The sequence below is a fragment of the Thalassophryne amazonica genome, chromosome 10 (assembly GCF_902500255.1).
Source record: "Thalassophryne amazonica chromosome 10, fThaAma1.1, whole genome shotgun sequence".
Classification (NCBI taxonomy): Eukaryota; Metazoa; Chordata; class Actinopteri; order Batrachoidiformes; family Batrachoididae; genus Thalassophryne; species Thalassophryne amazonica.
Window position 1 is genome coordinate 25,657,919 of NC_047112.1, and position 18,893 is coordinate 25,676,811.

An 18,893-nucleotide genomic window follows, 5' to 3' on the forward strand; every position below is an offset into this window, starting at 1 on the left:
ATGGCAAATCACTTGAAATGCTTTCAAATATCCATGGTCTGCAGAGACAGACAGCACAGCGCACTTGACTGGTGAGGTCTCAATCTGCCAGCTGTCAGTTTGAGATGTTTCTGCTTGAGATCATCAAATTTTGTTCTAGAGCGTCTGCTTCAGGTAGCTAAAACTGTCTCCGAAGGTAAAGCAGTTTTATTTAGAATAGCAGCTTGCATACATTGTAACAGAACACATCTGTGAGTTGTTAAACATAGCAGCAGTGGACGACAGACCTTGGCTTTGGATATGGAAAATGAACTGACAAAGCACAAAAACAAGCTCGTTCCAAAGAACTTTAACTACACCTGCTCCTAATTTAACTTGTGCATATGATGATAAAATTGTTCCCTGTAACATTTATACACATGTACATATCAGTATCTGGCAGTGAAAGTGAAAAGAGGTGATATATATATATATATATATTTGTATTGATCAAGTGCATCAAAGTTAACCAATGTCGAATCAGTTTGTCTTCACTATAAACCCTTTTAATGTGGTAAGTTACAAGGTGACAAGCTCATGGACTCAGGAGGATGCTGGACAGTGGTTTTGGTGATGCCAATATCTTTGCAGGAGAAGGAAGGTCCAAGTCTTTAGAGTCCTGGTGTTTTCCGAGTTACTGAATTATTGTGAGACTGGATGCCAATGAGTGATCTACAACGACGCAATGCCTTTGGTACTAGGTCTGTTCAGAGAATCCTTGGGTACCACTGAAATAATTTTTCTGTCAAATGTCATAGCTGTCAACCTTTGTGACAACTGCAACATTTTTTCCATGTGGTGTGTTTCTCTGGGCATGTCAAGCATGCAGGTGCCTCTGTACTGAGGGCTCCAGCAGCTGGAGAAGGCCAAGGCCGTCATTTCAGATGGATACAGCCGATAGGTGATTACTTTCAAGAGATGGGGATGGACTGGGTGTCTGACCAGGTGGTTGACATTCAGGGCTCAAGGCAGTTCCATGGTATGATCCATGTAATCAAGGGAGGTTGTAGCGTCAACAGTTTTGTTGTCGACGCGTATACTTAACTACAGTGAAGCCATCTTGTTTTTTGTTTGGTTTGTTTTTAGCCTTACAGTAGTAGGTAGCTCAGACTGCCTACCAATAATGTAGACCTGAATTTGATTCCCAATCATCCTGTCTTTCTGTGTCCTTGAATAAGACATTTCATTGGCATTGTCCCAGTCCACCCAGCTGTAAATGTATACCAGCCTGATGTGGTGACGTACCCTGTAATGGACTGGTATCTCATCCATGGGGAGTCCCAGACTTCCACTTGATGCTGCAGAATCAGGGGATAAGCACCGGCACAAATGGGCCTCAAGACCTACATAGGACACATTTCTTTGCCTTGTGGTAATTTAACTTTGAACCCACTAGATTTTGCGATTTCAATTCACTGTACTTAATTGCGTGCTTATGCTTATGTGAAATGGGAGTTATCTACAATTATACTACTACCCGCTCTTACTATTTTTCATTGAACTAAATGTAAATTGAAAATGCATCCCATTAATTGACAATGTAATCTAAAACATGCTTCCAGTTCCCCCACAGATCAATAAGAATGATATCCCCGGGGAAGGACTGGTGCCTAAAGAGGTCAAAATCAACGTCAACAGCACGCTGACCCTGGAATGTGCAGCAGAGGCAATTCCAACCCCAGCACTGGAGTGGTACAAAGATGGGCAGGTAGCAAATGTTCCTGCTTCACCAATGAAAACACTTTTATTGTTTACATCTGCCCAACTGGTATTAAGACGTTTTCTGTAGCAGCTATAACTACAGTGCATTATTGGCTTTAAACTGAGCCATCATTGCTGCTCACTGTCATTTTGATGTCTTCACAGATCCTGCAAGCAGATGATCATGTGTCCATCACAGCCAATGGTCGTATTGTTCAGATCAAGTATGCTCAGGTTTCAGACACAGGCCGCTACACGTGCGTAGCAACCAACATAGCTGGAGAGGATGAGAAGGACTTTGATGTAAATATACAAGGTGAACTGGGTTGACTAAATGTAAAGTAATTCAGACTATGATGCATTCCATGTGATATTTCTCACATTTGAATGTCGGTTGTGGTTTTAAAAAAAAATTGTCTAAAACGATTTGCACCTTTCAATAATTAGACCAAGATCATTCGATTTAAATACAGAACTGTCCAACAGTCTGGAACTGTCTGTTCAACTTTTGCTTGAAGAATTATTTAAAAAAATACTTTCTTCTTCTTTTTTTTTTTTTCAAATTCAGTTCCGCCGAATTTTAACAGGCCTGGGGGAGTTGGCGGTGCCACATCTGGGCCAGGACATATACAGGACATTTGGGATGTGATACTCAACAATCCCATTTCGCTGTATTGTGAGACCAATGCGGTCCCGCCTCCAACACTCACCTGGTACAAAGATGGAAGACTGCTGACCTCCAATGACAAAGTTCTGATCCTGCCAGGTGAGATGGACAAAGAAAACAGTGAGTGACACAGTAAGACAGGCAGTGAGTTCATACCAATCCTTCAGGATTTGTTTCTCAGGGGGCCGAGTGTTACAGATTCCCAGGGCCCAGGCCGAAGACTCGGGCAGGTACACATGTGTGGCTGTCAATGAAGCAGGAGAAGACTCCATTCAGTACGATCTTAGAGTATTATGTGAGTCAACCAATTTCATTTTGTGTTAGAAATTCAAAGACAAAGGGGTGTTTTAAGTTGTAATTTCATTCATTGTAATCTTTGCATCAGTGCCCCCGTCCATACATGGAGCAAAGAGCGACCTGCCTGACGAAGTAACAGTCCTGGTAAATAAAACTGCCCAACTGGAATGTCATGTAGAAGGAAACCCCATCCCAAAGATCACCTGGATTAAGGACAGCCAGCCAATCAGCTCTGATGGTCCATATAGAATCCTCTCCAACGGACGACGACTACAGGTAAAGACCAAGAAACACAGAAGAGAGTTGGACAATGGTATAACAAAATGGGGTGACATTTTTTTTTAAACATGGATTGCATTCAAGGACTAATTGGGTCAGGTATTCATACATTCAGAGCCTGTGCTCTGAGTGACAAACACAAGTGCAATACAATGAACAGCCCTGAAACCAATACTATTTTTCATCATAGTTAATAATATAATATAATATAATATAATATAATATAATATGTATTGTAGAGCAGGGAGCTCAGTTGGATAAGGAGTTGAACTATCAATATGTAGACTTGGTTTTGATTCCTGATCATACTACCTGTGTGTGTCCTTGGACAAGACACTTCATCTGTATAGTCACAGCCCACCAAGCTGTAAATGGGTACCAGCCTCAGCTAAGGAAGTCACCTGCATCAAACTGGTATACCATTCAGTGGGATGGGCACCAGCACCAATGGGTCTCAGGGCCTAAATACAGTATGACTTTTTCCTAAAATATTATGACAGGGTGGGCATACATAATGCTAACTGATCATGTGGAATAAAACTGTTTGGTGAATGTCCTGATTTAATAATACAAACACTGACTCTACAACTATAGTCCATTTAACTGGGAGTCTGCTGTTCATCTCTTGGTTGTCTTTTGAGCCATCACTCGTTGTGATCACTGTACTCTATGGTTTCTTTTAGCTGCAGCATATCTGTCCTGTCATGTTTGGCAATTCCTCGTTGTGCTATTGTTTTATTTTGTTCCATTAGTACGACCACAGCAGATGGCCACCCCACTGACTCTGGTCTACTTGAGCTTTCTTCCTATTGTCAAAATATGCCTGAAGTAGTTTTTTCCTCACCACTGTTGCCAGTCTGCTTGCTCAGGGGAGGGGTAAAATTTCAACCCAGAAAAAGTAGGATGTGGTTCTTCATTTTTGCATTTTGTGAAACCAACTTTTCCCAACATTGTACCAGTGAGTTAAAACTTTACACATTCTGAAGAAATGTTGGTTTCTCAGAATGCAAAAGGCAGAGAATTCAATATTATGGCATACATGGTCATATATTCATGTGTAATTTGTGTTCTTTGTTTTAATATTCATAATATGAATACAGTGAGATCTGTATTCACATTTGGATCAAAATTTTCTACATTCTATCCACCAGGTATTGACTGCTCAGGTGTCTGACACAGGGCGTTATGTGTGTGTGGCAGACAACGTGGCCGGCAGTGCAGAAAAATCGTTTAATCTCAATGTTCACGGTGAGCCTTGTGGCCAAATTTATTGTCTCACTTTGTTTAATTTGTAAAAACATATCATTTCATGTAGTTGAATAAAGTGCATTATTTGTATAACATTTCAAGTTTACATGTTTTCTGATTGCTTCAAAAGATTTTAAAGATAGTTTTTTTTTAAAAGTTATAAATCTAAAATTACTGCTTGCCATGCTGAACAGTGTTTCTGTTTTTCTGTCAGTGCCTCCTGCCATTATTGGACCACAACTGGAGAAAGTGACTGTGGTGGTGAACAACTTTGTGTCTCTATCTTGTGAAACTACTGGTTTTCCCCCTCCCACACTGAGCTGGCTAAAGGACAGCAGTCCCATTCAGCCCAATGCCAATTCATTGATCATGCCAGGTAACGCACCTATGGTATCACCTATGGTACACCTGCGGGGACATATTGACATGTAGAATTAAGGTGTAGAGGTAAATCTGGGTGGAAAATTTGAAGGTGATGCATCATAAAGGTATGATGTGAGACTCCAGAAAGATGTATTTCCAACAAGACAAAAGTAGGATTTTGTGGAACCCCAATAAGTGTTACATATGTGGTAGGGTTGCAGTGTAAATTAAGTATGCACTGACCAACACTGAGGTGAAGCCATGGGCCAATTTCAGAATTGATGCATCAAACAGGAACAAGGTGGCAATCCCAATAACCTTAGGTCCTATAATAAAAAGTTTGAACTTTAATGACATTGAGGTTTGTTGTAGGATTGCAAAAAATTAAAGTATACACTTGTCCAGACTATAGTTGGCTACTGTGCTAAATTTCAGTGAAATCTATGAAGCGATAGCAGAGATTAGCTCAGGAAATCTTGCTGTTACAAATATACAACAGTCTACAGCTGTAAATACAGTATTTGATTCAGAGGATGCTTGGTCTGTCTGGTTACAGAGCATGATACATACGTACCTCAAGTAATAGCTAGCTAAATAGATTGCTAAAAGCTAGTTATTTAGCTAGCTAGCTAAACAGACAGATCGATAATAGCTAGCTATTTAGCTAGCAGCTAACATACTGTACATACTACTAATAAATTATAAATATATACTATAACAAGTGTGCACAAATTTGTGATAATCTTAACTGTTTTAAGAGAATGATCAAGTCATTTCTGCTCAAAAGTATTCTAGAAAGTCAGTCTAGCCAATTTGTATAAGTGTGTATTATTTTATTTGCTTCTTAGTTTTTAAAATTCCTTTAGTGTTTTTATTATTTTTATTTATTTATCTAGATTTTATCTTTGTTGCCTATTGTGTCTGTTTTAAGTAAGAACTACAAAGGAAATAAGTTTGGCTTTCTTGTGTTATCCTTGAAATTTCATGAAATGTATTAGGCATATGTTTTGTATGGAATTTCTAAATCAATCAATCAAACAATCAATCAATCACATATCTACTTGTTAGAGTAGAGTGTGCTTTGTATTTTATTTTATTTGTTTTGGATCTTTAGGCGGTCGTACTCTACAAATTCTTAGAGCAAAAGTGTCTGATGGAGGAAAGTACAGCTGTGTAGCCATGAACGCAGCAGGAGAGGTTCACAAACTCTTCCACCTCGCTGTTTTAGGTCAGTCCATGTCCATTGTATGTGTGCGTGTGCCCACTGTGATGTCAACTTTGATGGTGATATATTGTTAACCGTGTTTACTCTCCTTGAATGGGTTTCGCAGTTCCTCCTCGTATTCGGGACAGTGGTGGCGACTCCCCCGTGGTGGAGAGTGTGCTCGTTGGTAGGTCGGTAACCCTGGAGTGTGAGTCCAACGCTGTACCTCCCCCCACAATCACCTGGTATAAGAATGGAAGAGTGGTGATGGAATCGGAAAACCTGCAGATTCTGGCAGAGGGTCAGATGCTTCAGATCAAAGCATCAGAGGTGAAATAAAATGATGCAGTTGTGTCTGCATCTTTCTGATCATCTTTGAGGAGGCCGGCTATCTTTTTTCATGCATTTTGTATTGAAAAAATGCAGCATTTTCTCTAGTTTTCACTGATTAGACATCTTTTGTCATCATTTTCCCGCATTTTCAATCCACTCTGGCTTCATTTTCACTATGTTTTTAACTGTGTAGGGCTTGAAAAGCAAAAAATGTAAAGACATTGATGAGTGAGTGAGTGAGTGAGTGAGTGAGTGAGTGAGTGAGCGAGCGAGCAAGTCAGTCCATTCCAGCTACCTTGTGTAGATAAAAACTCAAAAACAGTAAATGTGATCATCTTGTAACTAAACAAATTAAAACAGCATGGAGTGATGAAAATGTACCAAATCAATCAAAAGTGTGTTAGGTTTTTTATTGCAGTGAGTAATCTCAAAAAAATTGAACAGGAAATAGACTTCAAAGTTGAGATGTATTGAAAAAGTTCGTACACTGATACAGAGCATTATCTGCAGCGCTGGGATCTTTTTCCAGATCACATGCAAACATCTGGAACAAAGAATCCAGATTTTCTTTGTCCTCTAACTTTATTCCTGAGTCAAGGCCAGCCCCATGTGGGTAGGCGGTCCTTAGCCTGTCGTGAATCAATGGCTATGTGATTGGCTACAAGAGTGAAGTAGGCGGGTGTGTTGCGTTCAAGGTTGTTATGTAAAAAATCTTATAGTGTGCGTCTATGTCACTGAACTATACACTACATGGAATGGGCCCGATCGATCACTGTACCTTGACTGGCGCTGCAATTAATTGCATGAATCATGATACTCGTGAAAATCGTGGGAGAGGACTTTCAGGATTTTCAGTTTTGCTTTATTATTATGAGTTTTCCATGAAGTTGTCAGGCCAGATTCAGTAATATACATATAATATAATCAGTGTTGCCACAGTTACTTTGAAAAAGTAATCCAATTACTGATTACTGATTACTCCTTGAAAAAGTAACTTAGTTACTTTACTGATTACTCAATTGTAAAAGTAACTAAGTTAGATTACTAGTTACTTTTTTAGTTACTTTTCCCAGCTGTCGACAACAACCCTCTGCCACCTCAACATGACAATGATACCTGTTTTGCCAAAATTCACTTTATAGTCACCTTTTCTTGACTTCAATGAAAATAAATACTTGTTTTATAAAAAGTAAAATAAATACCTCTTTCTTGACCTCATATTTAACTGTTGACAGCACTGTAACAGTAAAACTTGCAATTTCGAACCTATATTTTTTATAAATGTAACTATTAAATTCTAACATTTTTCTAACATTTAAATTCTCTCTAAACATTTTACTTGTCGAAATTATTATTTTAAGCAATATTAGTAGTTGTAGTAAAAAACGGCTTCAAAACTGGACCTTTAATCTAGGGGTGTTGTGAGGGGGGCACATCCTTGCCCCACGCCCCCATTCCATCTGGATTCGCCCCTGCTTTGGCGTTTGAGCACAAAGAATGGATTACATTTATTTATGGAGAAAACATGACCAGATTTACAGGTAAGAAAGTTTTATTGCGTTTTCACATGATGTGGTCCTCAGAAAGAGAGTTTAGGTGCATTTGAGTGGAAAATAGTGTTAGTTGTTGACACGTCGCGGAGGATCAGCTGTTTTTAATGACCAGATACAGAGCGGCTCAGCTCAGAATTCTAAATAAAGGAGGAAAAAAAGTATAAAAATGTCTTTGTAAAGCTCAGTGCAGGTGTGCTGATCACCGCGCTTTAAGAGGTGAGGACGAGTCGAGCAGCTGCAAAAAAACGCGGATGACAAGCTCACAGTTCGCTTAAAGTGGGCAGTTCAGTCGAACCCCGACCTCCTGCCCACAGACCAAGTTTAATGCTGCTGTCGACCCACAATGAAAAATAATAGTAACGCACAGTGACATGGAGAAGTAACTTTAATCTGATTACTGATTTGGAAAGATTAACGCGTTAGATTACTCGTTACTAAAAAAAGTGGTCAGATTAGAGTAACGCGTTACTAAGTAACGCGTTACCGGCATCACTGAATATAATACATATACAGTAAAACATTTAATATAATATATATAATATAATATATAATATATGTAATATGATATAATAATAATATATATATAATACATATAATACATGTAATATACATTTTTAAATTTTCTGCCTCTAACTTGGTCTGGCTTCTTTGAAAATGTCAACTTCTATAGAGCATTATCAAATAATATTACTATACTATTTTTATTTTGGATCCAAATAAGATGCTGCTCCATCTGATGATGAAAGTGCGTACACGCTCTGTACATACATAAAAAGGTATTTTTCAAAATGTGTTAATCAGATGCTGTAAAGTTTTGATATGTAAACAACTGTAAACAACTCATTTAAAATTGGGCCATTGCTCTAGTTGTATTTTGTTGTTTCAGACACTGAAGCTGTCACATAGTTAATTTTCAGTTTGATAGAGTGTACCTTGACATGTGTGAATGGATTGACTGCTTTACATCAACTGTGATTGTGATTTGTTCCAATGTTCCTACTTCTGCAAAACTAAAATACATTCTAATATTTACTTTAACTGATTGAAAAAATACTTGTGTGCCTTTCTGTGTGTGTGCACGACATTAAAAAGTATTTGTGCATTTGATTGTGGTTGATATGCACTGTTTGGGGGGTGTTTTGAGTGTGTGTGTGTGTGTGTGTGTCAAATGAACATTATGTGTGTGTGTGGGGGGGGGGGCTTTGTGCGTGCTCACAAGTGTATAATATGATAGAAAGTATTCAAATAGTGTTGCATTGCAAGAGCTTATAATGTCCATAGATTTAACAAGTTTTTGTTTCTATTTACTTTAGTAATCTATCAAAAACTACACTGCATGTACAAGTCTTATAAATGGCCTTAACAGAGCTTAATAATATTACATAACAACTCGACAAAGGGCTTCATTCTGCAAAAATTGGTGAGTTTGACCCTATACTATCGACCTGATTCCACTGTGAGGCGTTTGCGCCTTTTGGGGGACGTAAGATGGCCGACAATGCAGCGGCCTGGCTTCACTCGCTCAGCCGTGACGGCCATTCCATGTAGTGTATAGTTCAGTGGTCTATGTATGCCAGTGCAATATTCAGAGCGTTCCATCATGTTGATTCTTTCCCAAATAGATGTGAATACTTTGGTTTTATCACTTAAACATCTATAAAAAGATCAGATGGTTTTATCAATTAGACAGCTGTAAAACGATCAGATAGTTTTACCAAATATGAGGACATTTTGTGCGTCAGCCATTTTGAAAAGCAGTTAGGTCAATATCAGATAGTTACAAGGACATTTTGGATGTGCATTAGCCATTTTGTATTAGTTAAGTTATTTGTATTATCAGTTAAGTTATACATTATTTGTGGATGTGGGATAAATTGTTGAAATTTATGAGCAGCTGTGGTTAAAACTCTCAGGTAGTTTTTTTCCTGAAATCTGCACACGTGTGCTTGGTGCAGTAAGCCAGAAACTACAGGAAGAAACATAATACCCACAGTGTGGACAAGTTCGAGATGAAATATAAAACAGAAAGGTGAACTAAAATGGGAATTAAACAGTAGTATGGCTGGGGATAGTGCCAAAGGTTTTCACCAGTTCTGCAAAATAGCGATCCTAACTTGAAGTACTGCTGTGAAGCATATTGAAACCTGTTTTGGACATTGACCTGGAGTTCGTATCAAAAGCTGTGCTATATGGGGGCTCTCGAAAGTCATTCAAAAGAACTGCTTCGAAACATTCCAACTGATTTAGTGTTGACTCGTTAAAAACACAAGTGAATGAAGTAGAATTACTGTGGGATTGCGCTGTTTTTGAATTTTATAATCAAAGGCTGGTCAGGGCAGGGTCAGAGTCAGAGACACAGAGATGCAGGTGAATATTCTGTGCTTGTCCTTTTGGATCTCTCTGCAGCTTTTGACACGGTGGATCATGGAGTCTTAGTTGAGAGACTAAGGACTTGGGTGGGCATTTCTGGGTCTGCTCTGGACTGGTTTTTGTCTTATCTTTCACACAGGACTTTCGCTGTTGCTGCTGGTAAATGTATGTCCTCCTCTGCCATGCTATCCTGTGGTGTGCCTCAGGGTTCTGTTCTGGGACCTATATTGTTTGCTCTATATTTGCTCCCACTTGGTCATGTCTTGAGTAGTTTTAAAGATGTCTCCTACCACTGTTATGCGGATGACATCCAGCTGTACATCTCATTCACTCCTCAAACGGTCTCTAGGGTATCTGCTCTTCAGAACTGTGTTGAGGTTATTGGTGACCGGATGGCGGCCAACTATTTGTCCTTAAATATAGCAAAGACTGAGGTCCTTGTTTGTGCCCCTGACGAGTTTGTTCCCACTGTGGTTGGGAATCTTGGTTCTCTGGCCCCTTTTGTTCGCTCAGCAGTGAGGAACTTGGGTGTTACGTTCGACCACTCCCTCAATTTTGACGCATATGTTACCCGCCTGGCACAGTCTTGTTTTTTCCATTTGCGCAATATTGCCAGTCTGCGCAGCATTGTGTCTCGGGCGGAGATGGAGATGATCATTCATGCATTTGTGTCATCACGTTTGGATTACTGTAACTCTCTATTTTTTAGCCTTAGCAAGTCCTCTTTGGACCGCTTACAAACGGTTCAGAATGCGGCTGCGAGGCTGCTGACGAGGTCATCAAAGAGGTCACATATAACCCCAATCCTCTCCTCCTTGCACTGGCTCCCCATCCATTTCAGACTCCAATTTAAAATTCTAGTACTGACTTTTAGAGCTCTGCATGGTCAAATGCCATCTTATATCACCGAGCTATTACATCCATATGTGACAAGTAGGTCTCTGAGGTCTTCGGACCTGGGCCTATTGGTTGTGCCTAGGACAAGACTGAAGACCAGGGGAGACTGTGCTTTCGAGGTGGTGGCACCTAAAATGTGGAATGCATTGCCTTTGGACCTACGCTCCGTGGGCTCTGTTGAAACATTTAAAGTGAAGCTAAAGACCCTTTTGTATAGGCTGGCTTTTACCTAGTTTTTATGGTTTTATGTTTCTGCTATTTTTAATTTCTCTGTTCTTATGTGAAGCACTTTGTGATTTCTATCTTGAAAGGTGCTATATAAATAAACCTTACTTACTTACTTACTTACTTACTTACTATAGTTTAGTACATATTACTCTTCTTTCCAGTCTTTTTATTTCTGTCTCAAACAATTTTATCTTAACTCAAACCACTGAGAATTGCATTTTTTGTGTGAAGTGTTGCAAATAAATGTTACAATTTTATTCTTTCATCATGCATATTGTTTTTAATATATTTTGTAATTAAGTAAATAACTTGAAATTTGCCTTATCCATGCCCTCTTTTCTCTAGGTGTCCGATACTGGACAGTATTTGTGTAAGGCCACGAACGTTGCTGGACAGGTGGACAAGAACTTTCACTTGAATATATATGGTATCTCATCTCATATTATTAAAGTTGTTATTTTATAAAATAAAAAACATTATATAGTGAAATAATGTTTTGCTTTCACAATAATGAAAAATCCACCTCCAGTACCTCCCAGTATTGATGGTGCAGTGGAGGAGAGTGTGGTGGAGACGATTAATAACGCGGTCACATTTGCCTGTGATGCCACTGGGATTCCTCCTCCGAGTCTCACGTGGCTGAAAAATGGACATGTTATAGGTGAGCCTGAAAGTGATTTATGTTCGGTACACAAATCAGAACACTACTTTGTTTTCAGTTAATGCCCTTGTGTGAATTATTCAGCCGTAATTTGACGGGGAGCCCTTACCTAATGTTACTTATCAAATGTTAGACAAGACAAGCATTATCTAGCTAAAGTTATTAGTTAAACTGTAACACAACATTTAGAAACTAGCTGACATTAGTATTCATCATTGGACATGACACAATCTAATTCAGAACACAGAATGGTAAAAAAGTACGTTAAACAAGCTAGTTAGCTACTTACATTAGCCTACAATAGCATATGACACAAGCCATAAGCTACTATAGGCTAACGTAATAACCACTGATCTGTGTTATATACAGATCAGTGGTAATATCTAGTTAGCTACATCCATTAGCCTATGGTAGCATATGGCACAAGTCATAAGCTACTATAGGCTAACGTAATAACCACTGATCTGTGTTATATACAGATCAGTGGTAATATCTGGTTAGCTACTTACATTAGCCTACAGTAGCATATGGCACAAATCATAAGCTACTGCAGGTTCACATAATAGAGTCTTTCAGGGTCCCATCATCCCCTGCACACTCAGAGCAGTTCCGGTTCGACTCACCAGTTGTAAAAAAACAAAAATCACGTCAGCAGTCGTCATGCACAAGAGAACACAAACAAAAATGCAAACCAGGATGAAATGCGGTCACCAAAGGCATTATATAGATTTTTTTAAATTTAATTTTGTTTCTTTATCAAATTCCACCATGAATCACACCCAGATTGCATGCCATCGATATTCCTGTTCCAGAAGGTCCTTATTTCCCAATAACTGCAAGGAAACAACAAATCTTCGTGTGACACTGTCAGAGTTGAAATCTGTAAAAAGCAACTCAGTTAACTAAACACAAAGAATGATCACGCCAGATACTGAATTTCATTTCCTGATCAGGGAGAGCCAGCGTGACCCCTCGTCACTGTCCGTCAGTCAGCTCTGAAGGGCCCGCTCACTTTGCTCCTGAATTTTTTTTTTTTTTTTTTTTATTTCCTTTATTTACCCAGGTAAAAAACTCATTGAGATTGACATCTCTTTTCCAAGAGTGACCTGGCCAAGACAGCAGCCGAATTTATTAACACACAGACATATTACAAAACAATATACAAGGCACAACTGTGTTTCTTCAGTCAATTCATTTTGTATCACTTCGCACCTGGAAGGCGCCCTGCAGTCTTGCTCAGACTGATAATTGTTCTTCAAATTGAAACATTACAGCGCCAGCCTTGAACTAGTGTATAGGCTGTGTTATTCTCTGCTCAAGGCCGAAATATTAATCTGTGCTGGACAAAAACATAGCTTTAGCAAAACAGTCTAAGCATTCATTAAGCAAAAGAACAAATGTTACTTCAACAGTTCAGTTTGTATTACTGTTTTAACAATGAGTGATTATTTAGAAGAATAATGGTGCATGAACTCTTACACCTGCATATATGTATATATGAAAAACAGAGAACAGAATCAAAACAAGATGAAAGGCAGTTCATCAAAGTAAAGGCATCAAAGTAAAGACAAAGACATTAATATTTGATAATAATATTGACAATATATAGAAAACTCTATCAGACACCATTCTGCCACAGGACCGGAACGCCTCCACATGCACAAAGGATCATGAAACCCTGAAGTCGAGAATATGTGTTAGCAGAGGTGGGACGAATATGTAAAGTCTAATAGATGAATCTGACATTTCTATAGAGAATTCGGCATCTCTGGAAATGCACATCTTCTCAGGAGGCAGCAAGCTGCAGATTGCTCGGTCGCAGCTCTCCGACAGCGGTACTTACACGTGTGTAGCCTCCAATGTGGAAGGCAAAGCACTCAAGAGCTACCACCTCACCATACAAGGTAGATGAACAGTTTTAAATGTTAAAAGCATTCACAGAAATGGCTTTTAAAACATAGAACTGCAGCAAATATGTGTAGTATCCATGTTTATGCATCAACATCAGAATTTCTTGTATTTGACTGGAATGCAGCTAAATGTTAGTAATTCTCTCACAGTCCCTCCGAGTATCTCTGGATCAGAGCTGCCCACTGAAATCGGAGTCCTGCTGAATGACAGCATCCAGCTCGCCTGTCAAGTCCAGGGAACGCCGCCTCCGACTGTGCAATGGCTGAAAGATGGAGAAGTCATCAAAAGTACAGGGAACAAAAGATTCAGGTATGACTGCCACAAAGAGAACAATAAAAATATTTATTTTAGCAGGTGACTCTGTGGTAGAAGAGTTGAAGAAAGGAAAATGACCTATATAGGACCAGTGGTGCTAGTGCTTTTCCACATAAAAGGTTCCATTGCATAAAAAGGTTAAGAGTCAATGACTCCCCCTGGATAGGACCCCAGTCCAACAAACATAGGAGTTGGGCTATGAATATACACCCAGGCTTGATTGCAGGTGATAAATCCTGGGTACATATTCTAGTGAGAGCTACAAAAGGTATTTCACACAAAGATACAAAGTATTTCATAGAAACTACTGTACATTTTACAGCATAAAATTGCTGTAATTTGCCAAAAACAAACAAACAAACAAACAAACAAAACTAATAATAATATGAGGAAAATGAGCTACAGACAGACTGGAACCAGGAGCATTCTGTTTGGAAAGCAAACACACTAACTGCTTGTGCCACCATTCTATGAACTGGTAAGAGTTAGTCTGAAAATGTAATGAATTGCAAAATCTGTTTTATCCTATTGATATACAGCCTTCTCAATTCTAAACAGACATGATTTTTGTTGATATGATATACAATTCATTATATTTTCAGAGGAGTTCCTATTGTGTATCAGTTCAACTCCATGATCACCTCCACACCCATAACCTATATGAAATATTTCAGTCTGGTTTCCGTTCAGCACATAGTACAGAAACAGCCCTGGTCCGCATCATGAACGACCTTCTCATGACTGCGGACCAGGGCTCACCATCTCTCCTCCTCCTATTGGATCTATCAGCCGCTTTTAACACCATTGACCACACCATCCTGCTCCACCGCCTCAACAATGAAATAGGACTCACTGGCACAACTCTCAACTGGTTCCGCTCATATCTCACGAACAGGACAGAATGTGTTACACTCGGACAATCCAAATCCAAAACCCATATTGTCAGCTGTGGAATGCCACAAGGGTCCGTCCTTGGTCCAACCCTTTTTACCATCTACATGCTCCCCCTTGGTCAAATCATCCGTAAACACAAGGTTTCATTTCATTGCTACGCAGACGACACACAGTTATACATCAAAATGGACTCCACACTCCCCTCAGCTCTGCCGTCTGCCCTTCAGGCTTGCCTGGAGGAGATAGAGGCATGGATGACTGATAACTTTCTCAAACTAAACACTGACAAAACTCAAGCCATCCTCATCGGTACCCCACATCAAACCCAGTCCTCCTCCCTCACCAGTATTCCCATTCTCTGCCACAACATTCCCCTGTCCACTTCCATCACCAACCTTGGAGTCAGATTTGACCCACATCTCACCTTTGACACCCACATCCGTCACCTATGCAAAGTCTCTTTCCATCACCTCAAAAACATCGCCAAACTCCGCCCCTCCCTTTCCCAACCGGATGCTGAGAGGTTGGTCCATGCTTTTGTCTCCTCCAGGTTGGACTATTGCACTGCCCTCCTCATTGGGACCCCTGGTAAAAACCTGCAAAAGCTGCAGCACATCCAGAACTGTGCTGCCCAGGTCCTGATGAGGAGGCGCAAGTTTGACCACATCACCCCTGTCCTCAGATCCCTCCACTGGCTGCCCATCAAATACAGAATAGAGTACAAACTCTGCCTCCTTACTTATCAGTGCATACACGGAACCGCCCCTGCCTACCTCAGTGAACTCCTCACCCCACACACCGCCTCAAAATCTCTTCGCTCCACCACCTCCTCACACTGCCTTCACCAACTCAGGACCAGACTCTCCACCATGGGAGACAAGGCCTTCCAGGCAGTGGCCCCTCGGCTCTGGAACTCCCTCCCAGAGACCCTGAGGGCCCCACAAAGTGTGGAGGTCTTTAGACATTTTTATTTCAAAAGGCCTTCTAGATATTTTATCTTTTGAAATGGTTGTACAAAATCTGTTTTTAAAATCTGTTTTTAAATCTGTTTTTAAATCCTTGCTGTAGCACTTTGAGATTTCTTTGAAATGTAAGGTGCAATACAAATAAAATGTATTATTATTATTATTATTATTATTATTATTATTGTGTGGCAGCACATTGGTGCAAAGAGTAATTGTGCTTGCCTCCGAAGGAAAATATCCCAGGTTCAAGTGTGCCCAAGCACTATTCTCCTCATACAGTTGGAGTTGTGGTGAAAAACCAGATCATAATGTGGATCTCTCCTGTGGTGGTCCTGAACAAAAAGGGAGCAGCACAACATCTCATTGAATGAGATTAGGTGTACAATAAGTAACAACTGCATTTAGATTCCAAAGAAATAATGAATTTAAAAACAGCATGATAATGTTAGTGTGACCATTTAGAAAGATGTTGGACACCTCACCTCACCTCACCTCACCTCACCTGACCTGCTGCACAGGTGACTGCATGCTCTTTGATGTTTGTGCTGATATTTGTTTTCTTTGTGTTCAGGATCAGTCCAGACGGCAGCACACTCACTGTGGCCGCAGCACACACCACTGACAGTGGAAAGTACACCTGTGTAGCCACGAACGCTGCCGGGGAGGAGGACAGGATATTTAATTTGAATGTATATGGTGGGTTTTATTTTTGAAAAAATCCTGGATTTATTGCAGAACACACACAGATACCCTGCTCTGTTTGTTGGCATCATTGATCTTCCTTTACATTGGCATCTTCAGTACCTCCTGTCATAGAGGGCAACAGCAAAACTGCAAAGGAGTTGACCACAGTCCTGGACAGTTCTGTCAATATTGAGTGTGTTGCCACGGGATCCCCTCCTCCTCAACTCAGCTGGCTGAGGAATGGTTTCCTCCTGCCTGTCTCCTCCCACATACGCCTCCTGTCCGCTGGACAGGTGCTCCGGTAGGTCAGTGGACAGGGCTCATGGCAGTGTAACATATAGCATGCATCCACTTCCAACACACAGTAGTAAGAATGATGTCCACTGGGAGGGGCTGCCACCCCCCCCCTCCCCAAAAGAAGCCAAGATCATAGGTAAAGAAATGGATGATCGTGTTGTGTGTTGTTTGGAATTAAGTACAGACTAGAGGCTTTGTTGTTGTTGTCTATCATCTTTCTTTCACTTACGTATCCTATGAGGGTCACCAAGAGCTAGAGTCTATCCCTGGTTTCCAGTCCATCACAGAGCAAAAATACACAGACAGATAGAGGCTTATACCCCTGGGAATGGTAAAGCCATCTCAATCAGTGATTTCCAACCCTGTTCCTCTGGGATGCTTTAACCTGTCGTATTTCCCAGAGTAAAAGTCCCACCTTTATTCTGTATTGTCAGCTCTTTAATTTGAAATTTGTGCTTTGTTGTCATATACTTTTTATTCCTGACATTTTATCAATGGAGTTGATTTTATTTAGTGCCTTCATTTCCAGAAAAGTCCCATATAAATGGGTTTCATAATAATAATAATTACCTCCGCCAAGGAGGTTATGTTTTTGGTCGCGTTTGTTTGTTTGTCTGTCTGTCTGTTTGTCAGCAGGATAACTCAAAAGGTTTGAACGGATTTTGATGAAATTTTGTGGAGTGGTTAGAAATGATAAGAGGAACAACTGATTAAATTTTACTGGTGATCCGGATCACGATCCAGATCCAGGAATTTTTTGAAGGATTCTTCACCATTGCGGGATAGGGGGAATTTTGACATTATAGTTTCTAACTCCACAAAACAAGGCAGAAAGGCTTTGAAAAAATTAGGGTGTAACATAGTCAAATGTTCTATCAAACAACAAAGTTTGGTGATGGATCGGGATCCGGATTCCAGATCTGGTGATCCAGAATATGCAAAAATATAGGGACAATAGAAAATGTGTCAGTGTGAGGTGACAAATGAAGCTAGAGATGCACAACTAACACCAAATTGTAGCTGAATCTGTACTGATCAGTAAGGTGTCATCAGATTTGATGTAGCTTCAAATGTTATGGAGCTAGATCCAGAAGAAAGCCATTACCAAAAAAATCGTTTTTATACAATAACGTTTGAACTAATAAAGACATAAAAGTGATTCCAAGTTCTAGTGGTATGTTTTCATGGTCAAGGATGTCAAATATAAAGGAAAGAAAAGTGTATGTATCATAGTTTTGGTTGTAACACTGAATTGTTGAATAGATCACTGTGCCAAGGAGGGAATCTCTTTAGTGTTTCATAAATGTTAAAAAAAATTCATATATTTGCAGTTTAGTTGAATAATAAATTGAATTTTGTCTCTTATTTGTTTTTGTCTATAACCACATGCAATATCAATATCAATGCCCAGATGACAGTAGCTTCTGGGAAAGGTGCAAGTTGCAATAAACTGTGATGCCAAGCGCTAAGGATACATGCTATCCAGTCACAGCAGATGAAACATTTTTTACTACTGAGCAAACATCGTTAGACTTTTTTAGGTTCAATGATTCCACGGCGTGTAGATGTTATGGTGTCAGTGACCCCATGGCCGGAGGTTTGCACTCTCTGAGTGCTTCTAGTTATGACTAATCAATCAATCAATCAATTTTTTTATATAGCGCCAAATCACAACAAACAGTTGCCCCAAGGCGCTTTATATTGTAAGGCAAGGCCATACAATAATTATGTAAAACCCCAACGGTCAAAACGACCCCCTGTGAGCAAGCACTTGGCTACAGTGGGAAGGAAAAACTCCCTTTTAACAGGAAAGAAACCTCCAGCAGAACCAGGCTCAGGGAGGGGCAGTCTTCTGCTGGGACTGGTTGGGGCTGAGGGAGAGAACCAGGAAAAAGGACATGCTGTGGAGGGGAGCAGAGATCGATCACTAATGATTAAATGCAGAGTGGTGCATACAGAGCAAAAAAGATAAAGAAACAGTGCATCATGGGAACCCCCCCAGCAGTCT

General features: G+C 40.0%; 1 protein-coding gene across 1 annotated transcript in view; it reads left to right on the forward strand.

The window, feature by feature from the left end:
• Positions 1-18,893, forward strand: part of hmcn1 (hemicentin 1) — a 276,985-nt gene that overhangs the window by 153,935 nt on the left and 104,157 nt on the right. Inside the window, exons 52-66 of the mRNA XM_034179597.1 lie at positions 1,581-1,726; positions 1,885-2,035; positions 2,288-2,485; positions 2,568-2,681; positions 2,772-2,959; positions 4,114-4,210; positions 4,425-4,586; positions 5,688-5,801; positions 5,905-6,107; positions 11,504-11,585; positions 11,688-11,819; positions 13,574-13,723; positions 13,880-14,039; positions 16,476-16,600; positions 16,706-16,889. Of these exons, the coding sequence (XP_034035488.1) occupies positions 1,581-1,726; positions 1,885-2,035; positions 2,288-2,485; positions 2,568-2,681; positions 2,772-2,959; positions 4,114-4,210; positions 4,425-4,586; positions 5,688-5,801; positions 5,905-6,107; positions 11,504-11,585; positions 11,688-11,819; positions 13,574-13,723; positions 13,880-14,039; positions 16,476-16,600; positions 16,706-16,889 (2,206 nt within the window). The remainder of the gene's footprint in view (positions 1-1,580; positions 1,727-1,884; positions 2,036-2,287; positions 2,486-2,567; positions 2,682-2,771; positions 2,960-4,113; positions 4,211-4,424; positions 4,587-5,687; positions 5,802-5,904; positions 6,108-11,503; positions 11,586-11,687; positions 11,820-13,573; positions 13,724-13,879; positions 14,040-16,475; positions 16,601-16,705; positions 16,890-18,893) is intronic.